The sequence below is a fragment of the Camelina sativa genome, chromosome 9, assembly GCF_000633955.1.
Source record: "Camelina sativa cultivar DH55 chromosome 9, Cs, whole genome shotgun sequence".
Lineage (NCBI taxonomy): Eukaryota > Viridiplantae > Streptophyta > Magnoliopsida > Brassicales > Brassicaceae > Camelina > Camelina sativa.
This window is the reverse complement of record NC_025693.1, coordinates 29,879,685-29,893,338: the sequence shown is the minus strand read 5'-3', so window position 1 is coordinate 29,893,338 and position 13,654 is coordinate 29,879,685. Positions and strand designations below refer to the sequence as shown.

Sequence of the window (13,654 nt, the reverse complement as noted above, 5' to 3'; positions counted from 1 at the left end):
TGGGCCATTCTAAAAGGTACTATTTTTAATTAGTAGTAAGTCAAGTTTGTTAACTTCACAATCTTTTTGAAAACAAAACTTGGGCTCAAGTCTCCAATCGTGATATTGGAGATGGCATATAAAAAAAAAAAAAAAGAGAGATCACGGATGCGTTTATTTAATAATCTCATCTAGGCTTTATACAAAAACGTGAGCTTTTGACTTTTTGATATTGAAGCGCAATAGACTAAAAATTTCACCAACTGTACATGTATAAAACAAGAAAGAGAGATAAATGAATAGAAAAGGTAAGCGAACTTATTTTGTGGCTGAGGTCGGGTCGTTGAGAACAATTTTAGCCCCACATTGATTATTTGTAGAAAGCTTCGAATATATTGCAAAGTGATATATTTGGGTCTGGTAAGTTATTGATACATTAAATTGTTAATGGCCCATTAACGCAATAAAATTGGGCCCAAAAAATTTATTCAATATCACAATCACAATCACAATCATCATCAATCACAATCACATGATACAAATATTTTAACTCATACTAATGGACCATACTTTGTAATTTAGTGGGTTGTACTGGTACTAAATACTATGTCATAACCCAGATCCACATCTGCATATTATATGTTACTGATTAAACAAAAACATACTACCAAAATCTATCTAAACATATAACAATAAAAACAATTTATAGTGTGATGATAGATAAATTACTTGTATAGAAATAATGAGCTTGAGAAAGAAAAAAACAAAGTTAAAGAAATTAAAATTTGGCCCGTTAAATAAAAGAAATGAGGCCCAAGAAGTCCCGGTCGGCTAAATGCATGGCATGTGACGAATCTACGTGGCACGTGGGAGAATGATCCCAACTAGCAGCTTTCTGAACTTTTTTTTTTTTGTTTGTCTATGGAATGTTGTGTGGGCTTTCTGAACATGTGGTTGTGTAAATTTGAGTACATCAACATCAATTTGTATTTAGATGGATCATGGATACTTCTATTAGCATTTACATAAACTTTTAGATTAAAACGACGAAACATGATGGAATAATAAAAGTAAAAATAACTCAGCCGTTCACATTTGAAAACCATTCGTTATCAGCTATCACTGTTTCTGCACCAATAAAATCTAAAAGAAACTTATTTGGAGTTTGATGTGGGCTCTCCACATACGTGGTGCTGTTGGGCTTGGTTTCTCCTTACCGGATAGGAAAGAAAATGGTCCCTGCTGCCATGCTGGCCTATCGTGCTGTCTATGGTAGCTGGCTCCGATCAGTACTGGCGACGTTGAGTTCCTTTTCTCCCAGGCCAAGTAAACAGTAGATTGAAGGAGCAGCTTCTTGACGACCAGAACCGTGCAGCACGACGAACAGGGACTACTAAAACATGATTTAAGTTTTATAAAATCGAACAATTTACAATTGTTAATCAAAGTTATTAAGAGACGACAAAAAAAAAAAAAAATCAAAGTTATTAATAGCTTATTATTATTTATACTTTGTTTGAAATCTACAAATAGTATTACAATTTTGAGAAAGAAATTATAAAAATAAATTAGAAACAAAGAAAGAGATCATGGTCATATTAATAAAGATGATTTGCCATAATTTAGAAGTAGGTAAAGTTGGTGTTACTAGCTCAAATCATATTTGTTTGTCTCTATGAACAGTAAAGGAAACAAACCATGCTAGTCGAAACTTAAAGAGACCCGAACAGCTTATACAAAATTTCAAATATATGAAACTTAGAAAATTAGCAATATAGAGAGACTTTTTAACTGTAGAGATCTGCAAACAATGAAGTAACAATATTATGCGCCTGTGCAGTGTGCACACATTTTATGGGTCTGTCTGTATGCGTGAGCTTTTAATCTATCTAACATTTAGTAAAAGTCTCTTGCAAGAAGTTGTAGAGCTCTTGAGCAACAAGAGAAGGATACTCTTCTTGAGGCAAGAGTGCACCTTCAACCTCCACGAATTTGCTAACTCCTTTGGCTCCTCTTAATACCTCCATTTCAGCTTTAGATCTCTTTGGAGCTCCTTTCGTTGACATCACCATGATCGGAAGTTTTCCTTCCAAATCAGCAAACAGTTGAAGAAATTCCTCCCGGGATGAAACAGGGTCGAGTAAACCTGTCAAGAAAGCTGCAGGGACGTAGCGTGATCCCTTCTGCTTTGTTAACTCGTATCTGCTTTGGATTATGGCATCGGTCACGTTGGTCTGGTCTGCATAAACATGAGATTTGTACTGAGACTCGATAGACTTCTCGTTGCTCACCAACATGTTGTACATCATCCAACCAACTCCAGGTGCTCTTAGAGTTCCTCTTAGCATACCGTACCTGTTGAGACAAAAGCAGGCCATCAAGAGAGGAATCATCTTTTCGTNTGCACCTTCAACCTCCACGAATTTGCTAACTCCTTTGGCTCCTCTTAATACCTCCATTTCAGCTTTAGATCTCTTTGGAGCTCCTTTCGTTGACATCACCATGATCGGAAGTTTTCCTTCCAAATCAGCAAACAGTTGAAGAAATTCCTCCCGGGATGAAACAGGGTCGAGTAAACCTGTCAAGAAAGCTGCAGGGACGTAGCGTGATCCCTTCTGCTTTGTTAACTCGTATCTGCTTTGGATTATGGCATCGGTCACGTTGGTCTGGTCTGCATAAACATGAGATTTGTACTGAGACTCGATAGACTTCTCGTTGCTCACCAACATGTTGTACATCATCCAACCAACTCCAGGTGCTCTTAGAGTTCCTCTTAGCATACCGTACCTGTTGAGAGAAAAAGCCGGGCCATCAAGAGAGGAAAGCTTTTATCTTCTTTTTCTATTTTTTTATGAAAAGATGTAAACGGACCTGGTTACCATGGAAGAATCACGACCAAAGACAATAGGCAGGGGTCCAGCCCACGTAGGTGCGACAGCAGCAATGGCTGATGGTTTAAGTAGCCCACGTTGGGTAGCACGGAGTGCTAGTGTTGCTGCATGCCCTCCTCCGATGATTACCAGATCATCATTACCTGTTTCGGTTTAACATGGACTATGTCAAGATATTGCTTGTTATCTTTTCTTCTTTGGGAAAGCGAATAATGCGGATCAAAGGAAAGCTGATTCAGGCATATAAGCATTCAGACCCACAAAGAAGGCTTAATTTCAGAATGAGCTAAGATTAAGGGACTCTAAACACAGTAAGGGCTCATGTACAACCCAAATAACTCACCAAAGTAAATATAGATAATACCAACTACGAATCAGTTTTCATATTGAACTACTGTATGCAGAACCGGAACTAAAGCCATGGAGAGTATCTGTAGCTTTTCACTCTTGTAACCATAATAATGCCAACACAAGCAGAAGAAGAGACGGTTCACACTAACCTGACTGGCTCATTGGGCTCTCAGGTGACTTCATGAAGTCGATCACAAACTTCTCCATGACATCTGTGTCGTAATCCATCTTTGGTCTACCAGAATAGCCAAGACCAGGCCAATCTACAATAGTTGCTCGCCAGTTGACTTCCCCATCACGCTGCACAATGTCTTTAGCCACAGATCTCCACTCCTCAACGGTGCTAACATCAGATATCGTTGGTATCATTAGAATATTCTTAACCGATTCACTCTTCTCCCTCTCATGCTCTTCATAGTATATACCGATCGAGTTTCCCTTGAACTTCCACTGCCAATTGCTTGTCTAAAACAGAACAGAATCATCCCATAAAACTTCTAAAGTAAGAAAAGCAATATAAAACATAGAGCTAATACATCAAGTATATGAATCAAAAGCCATTTTTAACAAAGAAATCTCGATAAATCTCAATATGACTAATACAATTTTGCCTAGTTCCTTCTCCAAGTCACCACCATAAATTGAACAATAAATAGCGAGACGATCACACAAAACGAAATACTAGTAAACTCACCTTAGTTTGGACTGAAGATTTGTCATCGATGGAGATCGAGGGCACAGAAGCTCGCACCGAAACCGGTTTGGGGTATTTTGGAGAAAGCAATAGAAATGGTCTGCGAATTTTGCAGGAAAAGGGTACGAAAGGTGGTGACGATATGGAGAATGCAGATGAAGCAGCCATGGAATCGAAATAATACAAAAAAGTTAGGATTTTCGAAGATCTGGTAAGCGAGAAAGAAGGAAACAACGATTCAAAAGGTTGAGACTTTAGAACCAGAACCACCCAGACGTGCTTGGTCTTTCTCGTCAAAGTTTGGTAAAATCTGTTAGACATTTACAATAACAGTCCAAAATTATTTCCTATATTACGTGTTCGGCCATGAAGAATGCAAAGTGACAAAATACCCCCCAAACCCAGCGCAATGTAAACCACAAACCTCGCAAATGAAGACCTATCTGAAAGTTTGTGTTGGTAGTGAAGTCTCCATTGATGAGGTCACTAGTTGAATCATCAAAACCACAAAATTATATGTCATTTGGTGTACAAATACATTCAGGACTTTTACCAGTAGTCACTGCATGAGCAAGAACCGTCCTTGAATGAATGGAAGCGATTTCTGTCTCTGACCACAATCTCTACTCCATAAACCTTTGACGTTAGTTTCATGACAGCGTGACAATCTCTGCAAATTCTAAGATTTTTCACTATCCTGATATTTGCTCCTTTGGGTAATCTAGCTAGAGCAAATGCAAGTGCAAGCTTCTCGCTGTGTTTACTCACTTGATCTTCCTTTTCTTCCTCTTCTACATCATATAAAGCACTTGCTAGCTCTGGTGCATACCCAGCTTCATTTCTAAGCCTCAAGATTATTTCTTTTAGCTTCTCGTGAGCCTCTATATCGATTCCCTTCTTTTTCTCCCCTGCAGTGAACTTGTACATGGTTTTGCCAACTTCAACAGAGCTCCAAGCAGTTATCTTCTTGATTCTCTGGACAATCATGGACTTTCTGATAGAAGCAACATCCTTCCATTTACCCGCAGTAGCATAAACATTCGACAAAAGAACAAGATCCCCTGAGTTATTTGGGTCAAGCTCATTAAGCCTTTGTTTTACTTGCTCTGCCATTTCAATATTCCCATGACTACTGCAAGCCCCAAGAAGAGTCCTCCACACTATGGCTGTTGGCGGAATTGGCATTTGGCTTATAAAATCGTAAGCCTTTTGAAGTTTTCCAGATCGGCCATATAAATCAACCATGCAACCATAGTGTTCAATCGCTGGTTCTATATGGTAAACACTCTTCATCTTAGAGAAGTAATCTTCACCTTCTTTGATGAGTCCAGCATGGCTGCAAGCATACAAAAGTGAAACGAACGATACCCCATCTGGGGTAACACTAGACTCAATCATTTCACTGAAGAGACTAATAGCTTCTTCCCCGTGACCATACATAGCTAAGCCCGCTATCATTGATGTCCAAGATACAATACTACTCTTATCTTGCATACCTTCAAAGACTAACCAAGCCATTAGGACATCACCGCACCTAGAATACATATCAATAAGCGCATTGTTCACAGAAACTATCCAACTATACCCTGATTTCTCTACAAACCCGTGTATCGACTTCCCAAACTCAAATGCCCCGGATTGTGAACAGGCAGAGAGAACTCCAGTCAGACTTACCTCGTTTGGTCTCATCTCAGCTCGTTGCAACTCCCTGAAATACAAGAAAGCATCATTGAAACTCCCATTATGAGCAAAGCCAACAATCATAGTACTCCACGAGACATCATCTCTGTGAGGCATTTCCGAGAAGATCCGTTTAGCACTCTCAACCTCCCCAGCTTTAGTGTACCCAGCAAGCATCACGTTCCACGACGTGTGATTCTTTACCAGCATCTTATCAAAGATTTCCCTCGCTTTCGAAACATCACTCCCCCTGAAACAGGCAGTGATCACAGCGTTCCACGCAACCAAATTAGGTTGACGCATTTCGTCGAACACCTTGCGAGCAAACTCCACACACCCACATTCCCCATACATACCGATCAAAGTAGTACCAACAAACAAATGCGAATCAAGCCCATGCTTCAAAGCTTGACAATGCATCTGAAACCCAGTTCTTAAACACCTTAAATTCGCAACCGCCTTCACAACAAACGCGAAGGAGAAGCTATCCGGAAAGACTAAACCTTTTCTTATCATCTCCACAAACACCGCTACGGAGTTACACGGGTCATCGGATTCAGAGTACCCTCGGACGAGAGTGTTGAACATGAACGCATCGGGTTCAGGAAAACAGAACAAAAGACGTCTAGCGTAAGGTAAAGCGTCGGGAATGGAAACCGCACATTGTAAGATAAGTTTTCCGGTGAAGTAAGAATCGGAATCGACGCCGGATTTTATAAAGAAGCCATGGATTTGAGTTAGAGCTCTTAAGCTCTTGCAGCTAGTAAGAAGAGATAGACAATGATGGTGCATTGCCGTAGACATCGGTCACACACTCACACTACACAACAAAAATTGGAATTTTTAAATATCAGAACTTAAATAGTATAATAATTAACCGAACCGAACCGAGATTTGATTGTTCGGTTTGGTTTCGGTTATGGACTATATATCGGTCCATAATATTTTTGGTTAATAATAACCGAATTATACCAAAACTAGACCGGTTTTACAGAAATCAGAACCGAATTTTGTATCGGTTATTTATCCAACATTTGAAAATAACATAATCCAGATAAATCTTCCAATGTATATCCTTTATACTATAAATCACAAGTCACTTGGCCAATAATTTTCTGCCACATCCGATATGTTTTCCTCAAAAAATTAATTAAAAAAAAACTATCGAAAGATAAAACAGTTTCTTTTTGTTCCTAAAAATACGATAGTTTTTATTTGTTCAATATCCCGATTTTCTTATCACCACGTTGACACGTTCACTAACAATAGCTTATCAAACAATATCAAAGTTCAAACTGTTTTTCATCTACTATTTAACTCACAATAACTCCATATTTTCTGACACTTCTTCTTTCTTATGTCATTTCTATTTTACTCTGTTCATTCACCGTTTTGTGAATTGCATGGTAATTAGGTTACCATTTGTTACGTTTCTAGATTTTCCTTACCTAACCTATGTTTTCTGTGACAATTTGCTAATATTTTGTAATTGTTTTGTAGGTTTGGCTCAGACACCGTTAAATTGGTACCCAAATCGATGGGTAAGCATATCAGACTCTGTTAATTTTGAGTGTTTCATGATGAATTTTAACAGTTTATTTTATTCAGGTTTTTGGAAACCATCAAACACAACAACACAAAGCTATGAGAAACTGGATCTCTTTATAAACTACATGAAGCCATTATTTTTCCGGGTTTTTGGTATTCATCATTTCTTGCTACTGCAGTTTTTTCCTTATGAAAGCAATAGCTTGAGTTATCCTAGGTTTCAGAATGCCTTGAACTTCTTTGTATTTTACTATTGTTTAGTCATTTAGTCTTAACATAATTTCTTCATTTTTATAATTAGACCTCGATTGATTTTTCCACATTACCCTTCCTACCACTCTTTCCATTTAAACGAAGAATACAAAATTCATTATTTTGGTTGTCGAGTAGTCATAATTAGTTAATCATATATGATGATTTTTTTTTATTTTGGGGTTTAATTAGCGCCTTTTGTTATGTATTCTTCAGAACATATAAGAAAATATGGGTTTTCATACAGCAGGTCAGTACAGTAAAATACAAAAGTGGAGCATTAAGAAGCATGCATGTTACGAAAACAAGAAAGCTTATTGAAGAAACATTACGGAAGCTGAAGGAAGGACATGTATATTACTCTAATTTATTGAAGGAAAAGCCTTTCAAGAGAATCTTAACACATACATAAAGCTCAAGTCTTCTTAACACAACAAAAGTTTATGTTATGACACACAAACTCTATGTGGTCAACCGTCAACGTTCATCTATTGTTTCAGACTTTTGTGATTTTCCCTTCCTCATTCTTTAAAAATCGTATTACATCTTAATTTCATGTCCTCTCTTTCTTTTTATTCCATATACTAGAATATAACCCGTGCTAGAGCACGGGTTGAAATTTCTTTTGTTTATTATGTAATTTTTATTCAAAAACATCATATATGTGATTATTTTAAAAGTTTTTTTGGATGGAATACTATGCCAAATCATATGCTGAATATGAATTATGAAAATAACATATATTTTGTAAGATCTATTCTAGTAGATCTAGATAATTAACCCGTGGCATACTGCAAGTTAAGTTGTGTGATAAAAAATTAATTTATTTTTGTTATTTGATTTGTTAAGTGTTTAAAATTATACATTATATTTTGATTGTTAATATTGTGAGTTAACCCGTAGTATACCGCATATTAATGTAACGTATGTTTGTCAAAATCATCTTAACCGAGAAAAAGCCTACAAAACAACATTATTCTAAACTTTAATTTAATCTGAGAAATCATATTTCTTGAAATTTTAACCTTTGCTCATATTTCTTGGAATTATTTCATATTATAGTGACATATTATTGATTCGTGCTATAACAAATCAAATTAGAGTGTTTATAATTTTTAACTTTTTGATCTATCATATATTTATGATATTTTTAAAAATATCAAATTAAACTATTTTAAAATATTTCAAATTAATTTATTTTAAAAGTTTAAAATATATTAAACTATACAATTCAACAAAGAAATATATGAAATTGAATTTAAATATTCAAATTTTGATCCGTTACTCAGTTAAAATTTTAGTTTAATAGATATTTTTTTAAAGAATAATATTACTAAAGCTTGAATATTTTATGGATTGAACAACTTTTTTGGTATAAATAGAGTGTATTTCGGTGAATGAAAATGTCAATGATTTATACTAAAAGTTTGGAGGAGTGTTAGGTAAAATATTATTTCGTTTTAATTAATTTTCGAGATTTTATTATATTTTTTTTCTTTAATTGCCTAAAAGTATATATGGCCTAACAGTATATGGTTGTTAGAGATTTTATTTCTTTTAATTTGTATTATTCTTGGGATATTCTTTTTAAGTGTATCTATGTATAAGTTAACCCATATAACCTATTTTATAACCAACTAATGAATCAAATAATAACTATAACTTTATAACTTATAACTATTATATAGTCTACCAAAAAGAAGTTGTGTACTTCCGAAATATTAAATAGGGGATTGCCAGAAGAGATGAAAAATTACATTGTATTATAGATGATCAGAAAACAAAAGAACTACAAAACATTATATATATTTTTTCGTATGTAATATGACACATACGAACTTAAGTAATACAAATAATATGTGAGGTAATTTCCGAACAATAATCTTCTGATATTTTCGATTGTGGATTTTAAATTTTGCATTTCATATACTCATTAACATTTATTTATTTAGGTTTTTTTTTTTATGTTTGTATATTGTACCCGTACTACGGGTTGGCATACTAGTATTCTCATAAACCCTAAAAAAATATGTTGTTTTACAAATCAAAAATCCAAAGAAAAAATGAAAAAGAAGATGAAGAAGAGAATTGAAGCCGGCACAAGGGACAGTGTTTATTGATCTGTGACCACTGGTTGATACAAACTCCATGAAAGTCATGTTCACAAGGCAACTTCACGACGATTGATCCTTCAACGTAATCCTCCATGCAAATCACACATTCCGTCGAACCATTCAAGTTATGTCGGAGCAACTTGATCGCCGCTGGTGAATCATCATCCGCAGGAACAGAGCAATACCTCTCTGTCAACAGTTTGTCTGATTCTGTATCGATGTCATAAACTTTGTTTGTGATCTTACAGATCTTGACTTCAGTAACTCGTCTGCCTTTTGACAATACAGAGACAAGAGCTTCGTCGATCTCTCGAGTGATAGTGGAGCAGTCGTTGGCTAGGCCGAAGCGGCTCATGATATGGGAGATGCCGTTGCAGTTTAGGTAGAAAATAATGGGACAACTAGAGTACCAGACGGCGTTGTTTTGAGCGTATAGGGGCGTAAGGCCTGTTGTGTGATGGTCGATGGTTTGATCGGGAAGAGCGAGTGAGGAGGAGGTTGCTGTTTGCAGACGGATACTTCTGCCGATGACTTCGGCGCATGTTAGCTCGGCGTTGAGCGGCTCATAAATTACTTGCTTGGAAGAGGTAATTATAGTGTACGCAAACTCACTGGAATCATCCATCTTTGACCTCTCTCTTTTTGGGGAGGAGAAGAAGAGACATATGTGGTGGTTTTTATAGTTTTATGTTACAGTTTGGATGGTAATCTAGTTTTAAGAACTTTGGATAAGTATAAATTTTATTTAATCTCAACGAGATGATTACGTATTAATTTTTTTCAATTTATATTTGTAATTGTTTTTATCATTTTCATCTGTTTAATCTTAATCCGAATACGAATGAATTAGTAACTTGGTTTTCCCTTGTTATCAAAACTTGTGTTCACGAATCATAACAGCAGAAAACATAACTACGGTCCATAATCCAAACCAAATTAAATATTGTAACTAGTTTTCATAATTTTACAAACTGAACAACCGAACCAAAACAGAACTGAAATCCGGATTGAACACCTTTAGAAATTGGCGATCGACACAAGGGACACAGACGATTGAGTTGCAACCACTCGTAGATGCAAACTCCATGAAAGTCATGGTTACATGGCAATTTAGTCACTACTGATCCGTACGAAGAATAATGACTTTCCATGCAAATCACGCATTCTTGCTTCTCCTCCCTCATCAAATCCAAAACTATAGGTACATCCGACCTGTACCCCGGTGGATTGTAGCTCTCGAGCAACAACCTCTCTGCAGCTCTGTTGAATTTATAAACCTCAGTCCTGATCCTCCAAATCTTGATTTCAACCATTCCTCTGCCTCTCGATGGTGATGATTTAACAGCCTTGTCGATATCGCGCAAGATGGTGGAGCAACCGTATTTGGTGACGCCGAAGCTGCTCATGATATCTGATATTCTGGTGTAGTCTAGTGAGTAGTAATTAGTAGTGCTCTTGCTTGGTCTGGAGATAATGGTGGCTTCGTTGGGACAATGACGAACGATACTGCCGACGACGGTTTGAATGTTTGTGGAGTTAGTGGGTTCGTTCAGTAGTGGAATAAAGCTGGTGTGATGTTCGATGTTTTGATCGGGTAGAGACACTAAAGGTTTTCTTTCGTCCATGAAGAGATGGATTTTTTTGCGGAGGACTTTAGTGCGGGTTAGCTCAGCGGTAAGCGGCCGAGAGGTTGAGTGCTGGCTTATAGAGACACTGTACTCAACACTGTTCTCAAAATTAGTGCAATCCATGGCTTTAGCTCTTTGTTGTATGGAGAGAGAATAATTAACGAGAAGATTTTTTTTTGTTTTTTGTTGTTGGAGAGATTTTGAGACGAGGCATCATCAGGCCTATGATGATGGTTTTATAGTGGAAAAAGCAAAATTATATTCCTATTCATGTTCCAACTAGGTTACTAGGAGTCTATGATATGAGTAATTGCACGAAATTGTCGTCCAATAGTATATTCGATTGGGTAAACGTAAAACCATAAAAATTTGCTTGATGGAAAAAAACCTTCCAAATCTTGCAAATATATGTGATTTGTTGTGATTATCTCTCCACCACGTCATACGTTTTTAATAGTTAAAACTAGGAGATTTCCGTGCTTTAAGCACGGGTTAACAATTTTTAAAAATTCATAATATAATAATTAAAATTATTGTTATATTTCTTTTTTAAAATTTCTTTTAGATAATATTTATTTTTAATTATTCTGTAAATCTATATATGTTTATTTGAATACTAATTATTTTAGAATATTATAGTATTTTTTTTTTTTTGATGTATATTGCAGTTTTATATTGTTTCTTTGTTTCTTTATTTTAATATTATAATTATGAGCAAATAAAATTTATTAATTTATCAACTATGTAAATTTCGTTTTACCAACCCGCCAATTTTAAAAAGTAAGACAAACATTTTTTTCATAGATTGAGTAATATATCTTCGTTTTTAAAAATTCAAATCACAACATGTGCAGAAAAAATTCTGCATATTTATTAATCATATAAATGAATGTTTCAAACAATTTTTAAATAAAATAAATAAAAAAAGATGATAGGAGAATTTATAATTTAAAATCTTAATAAAATCTTTGAAATCTAGTTATTAAAAATAATTTTATTGTCTACTACTCTACTTGGATATAAAATCTTAGTTTTGAAATTCTGATTGGTTTATATTTTTTTAAGAAAATATTTAGTAATTTTCGTCCAGAAGAATAATTTTTTTTATCAACTAATAATTATCTGTAATTTTTAAATAATTTAGCTGTTAATTTATTTATTTTTATTTTTTCAGGTACAAATTAATTTTGATTTGAGTATATTTTTTTTAATTTTCTAGATTTTTTTATTTTTATCTGCAATGTGTTTTATCTTTAACTAATTATATTTAATTAATTAATCTTAATTAAATTTTTCTAATGGCAATTGAATGTAATTTTTTACATATTGTAAGGTTAGTTTCGTATTTGTACTTTCCAATTAATATAGTAGGATATGAAATTCCTATTTTTTTTTTGGGATTGATTCGGATTTCGACCCAAAAGCTATCCCATATAAAAAAACAGTATTAACAATTTTATTTGAAAAAAAACAAAAAAATTGTGTGTTATTCAAAATTTTTTTGTGTGCTTTTAAATAGATAGAGGAAAAAAACAAATAGAGATAATAAAAAATCAAAAAGAAATGTCAAGAGTGGGATTTGAACCCACGCCCTTTCGGACCAGTACCTGAAACTGGCGCCTTAGACCAACTCGGCCATCTTGACTTTTTGTTGACTTCAGTGACTACTAACTATATAATAGTTTTATATCATATAATATTTATAAGCTCCGTTTTTTTGAAAGTTTCCTTCTTCATTCCCGTTCAAACTACAGTATAGAGCTGATGAGCTAATAATGAATTGTGTAGCGAAGGAGAGCTTAAACTCCTTAAAGATCTCTCCTTTATCATCTTCCTTAAGATTACTATCTTCCCTTACCAATTTCCAAAACCAGTTTTCACTTCCCAGCAAAGATTGTACTTCTTCTTCTTCTTTTAACCCTTTTCAATTCTTCAATGATCGATCAAATTCAAGGCTTTGTACCCTCAGAACAACTAAAGTTCTGCAAACCCATTTGCTTAGACGATATCTTTTACCTTTTGATGTGTTCCTTACCAAATCTTTGCTCAGTTGGTACTCAAACTCCGGTTCGATGGTTGACGCAGCTAAGTTGTTCGATACAATTCCTCAACCAGATGTTGTTTCTTGTAATATTATGATCTCTGGTTACAAACAGCATCGAATGTTTGAAGAATCATTGAGATTTTTCTCTAAGATTCATTCTTTAGGTTTTGAGGCTAATGAGATTAGTTATGGGTCTGTGATTTCGGCTTCTAGTGCTCTTCAGGCTCCTCTGTTCAGTGAGCTTGTGTGTTGTCATACTATAAAGATTGGTTATTTCTTGTATGAAGTTGTTCAATCGGCTTTGATAGATGCATTCTCGAAGAATCTCAGGTTTGAGGATGCTTTTAAGGTGTTCCGTGACACTTTATCTGCTAATGTGTATTGTTGGAACACTATCATAGCTGGGGCACTGAGAAACCAAAACTATGGTGCTGTATTTGATCTTTTCCATGAAATGTGTGTTGGGTTTCAGA

The 13,654-nt window shown here is 35.1% G+C and overlaps 4 protein-coding genes, 1 long non-coding RNA gene and 1 other non-coding gene across 7 annotated transcripts in view; 2 read left to right on the top strand and 4 right to left on the bottom strand.

The window, feature by feature from the left end:
• On the bottom strand, nt 1,721–4,112 carry LOC104713103. Of its 2 annotated transcripts, XM_010430153.2 has the most exons (5): nt 3,916–4,112; nt 3,371–3,686; nt 2,851–3,013; nt 2,394–2,766; nt 1,721–1,961 (listed from the first exon to the last, which is right to left on the bottom strand). In XM_010430153.2, exons 1-5 carry the CDS (start codon nt 4,081–4,083, stop codon nt 1,869–1,871), a joined length of 1,113 nt encoding a protein of 370 aa, XP_010428455.1. In that variant the 5' UTR covers nt 4,084–4,112; the 3' UTR covers nt 1,721–1,868. The 2 variants fall into 2 exon arrangements, with proteins under 2 accessions (XP_010428455.1, XP_010428456.1); XM_010430154.2 differs by lacking the exon at nt 2,394–2,766 and having other exon boundaries at nt 1,721–2,334.
• Nucleotides 4,450–6,396, bottom strand: LOC104713102 (pentatricopeptide repeat-containing protein At1g74630). Its single transcript, XM_010430150.2, has one exon. It carries the CDS (start codon nt 6,385–6,387, stop codon nt 4,465–4,467), a length of 1,923 nt encoding a protein of 640 aa, XP_010428452.1. The 5' UTR covers nt 6,388–6,396; the 3' UTR covers nt 4,450–4,464.
• Nucleotides 6,940–7,738, top strand: LOC104713101. The gene is made up of 4 exons (XR_755573.1): nt 6,940–7,001; nt 7,096–7,136; nt 7,204–7,296; nt 7,643–7,738. It is a non-coding gene; the product is annotated as an uncharacterized LOC104713101 (long non-coding RNA).
• On the bottom strand, nt 10,466–11,260 carry LOC104715842 (protein SAN1). The gene has a single exon (XM_010433214.1). The coding sequence runs from the start codon at nt 11,258–11,260 to the stop codon at nt 10,466–10,468; it is 795 nt and encodes a 264-aa protein (XP_010431516.1).
• Nucleotides 12,702–12,782, bottom strand: TRNAL-CAG. Its single transcript has one exon. It is a non-coding gene; the product is annotated as a tRNA-Leu (tRNA).
• Nucleotides 13,210–13,654, top strand: part of LOC104713100 (pentatricopeptide repeat-containing protein At1g74600, chloroplastic) — a 5,606-nt gene continuing 5,161 nt past the window's right edge. Inside the window, exon 1 of the mRNA XM_019230083.1 lies at nt 13,210–13,637. Coding sequence (XP_019085628.1) covers nt 13,210–13,637 — 428 coding nt within the window. The remainder of the gene's footprint in view (nt 13,638–13,654) is intronic.

Bases quoted from the DNA above. Each gene is read 5' to 3' on its own strand.
- LOC104715842 (XM_010433214.1), bottom strand. From the start codon at position 11,260: ATGGATTGCACTAATTTTGAGAACAGTGTTGAGTACAGTGTCTCTATA.
- LOC104713103 (XM_010430153.2), bottom strand. From the start codon at position 4,083: ATGGCTGCTTCATCTGCATTCTCCATATCGTCACCACCTTTCGTACCC. The intron at 3,014-3,370 runs GTTAGTGTGAAC...AAACCGAAACAG, and splicing joins GAGCCCAATGAGCCAGTCAG to GTAATGATGATCTGGTAATC. The intron at 2,767-2,850 runs GTCCGTTTACAT...TTCTCTCAACAG, and splicing joins GATTCTTCCATGGTAACCAG to GTACGGTATGCTAAGAGGAA.
- LOC104713102 (XM_010430150.2), bottom strand. From the start codon at position 6,387: ATGCACCATCATTGTCTATCTCTTCTTACTAGCTGCAAGAGCTTAAGA.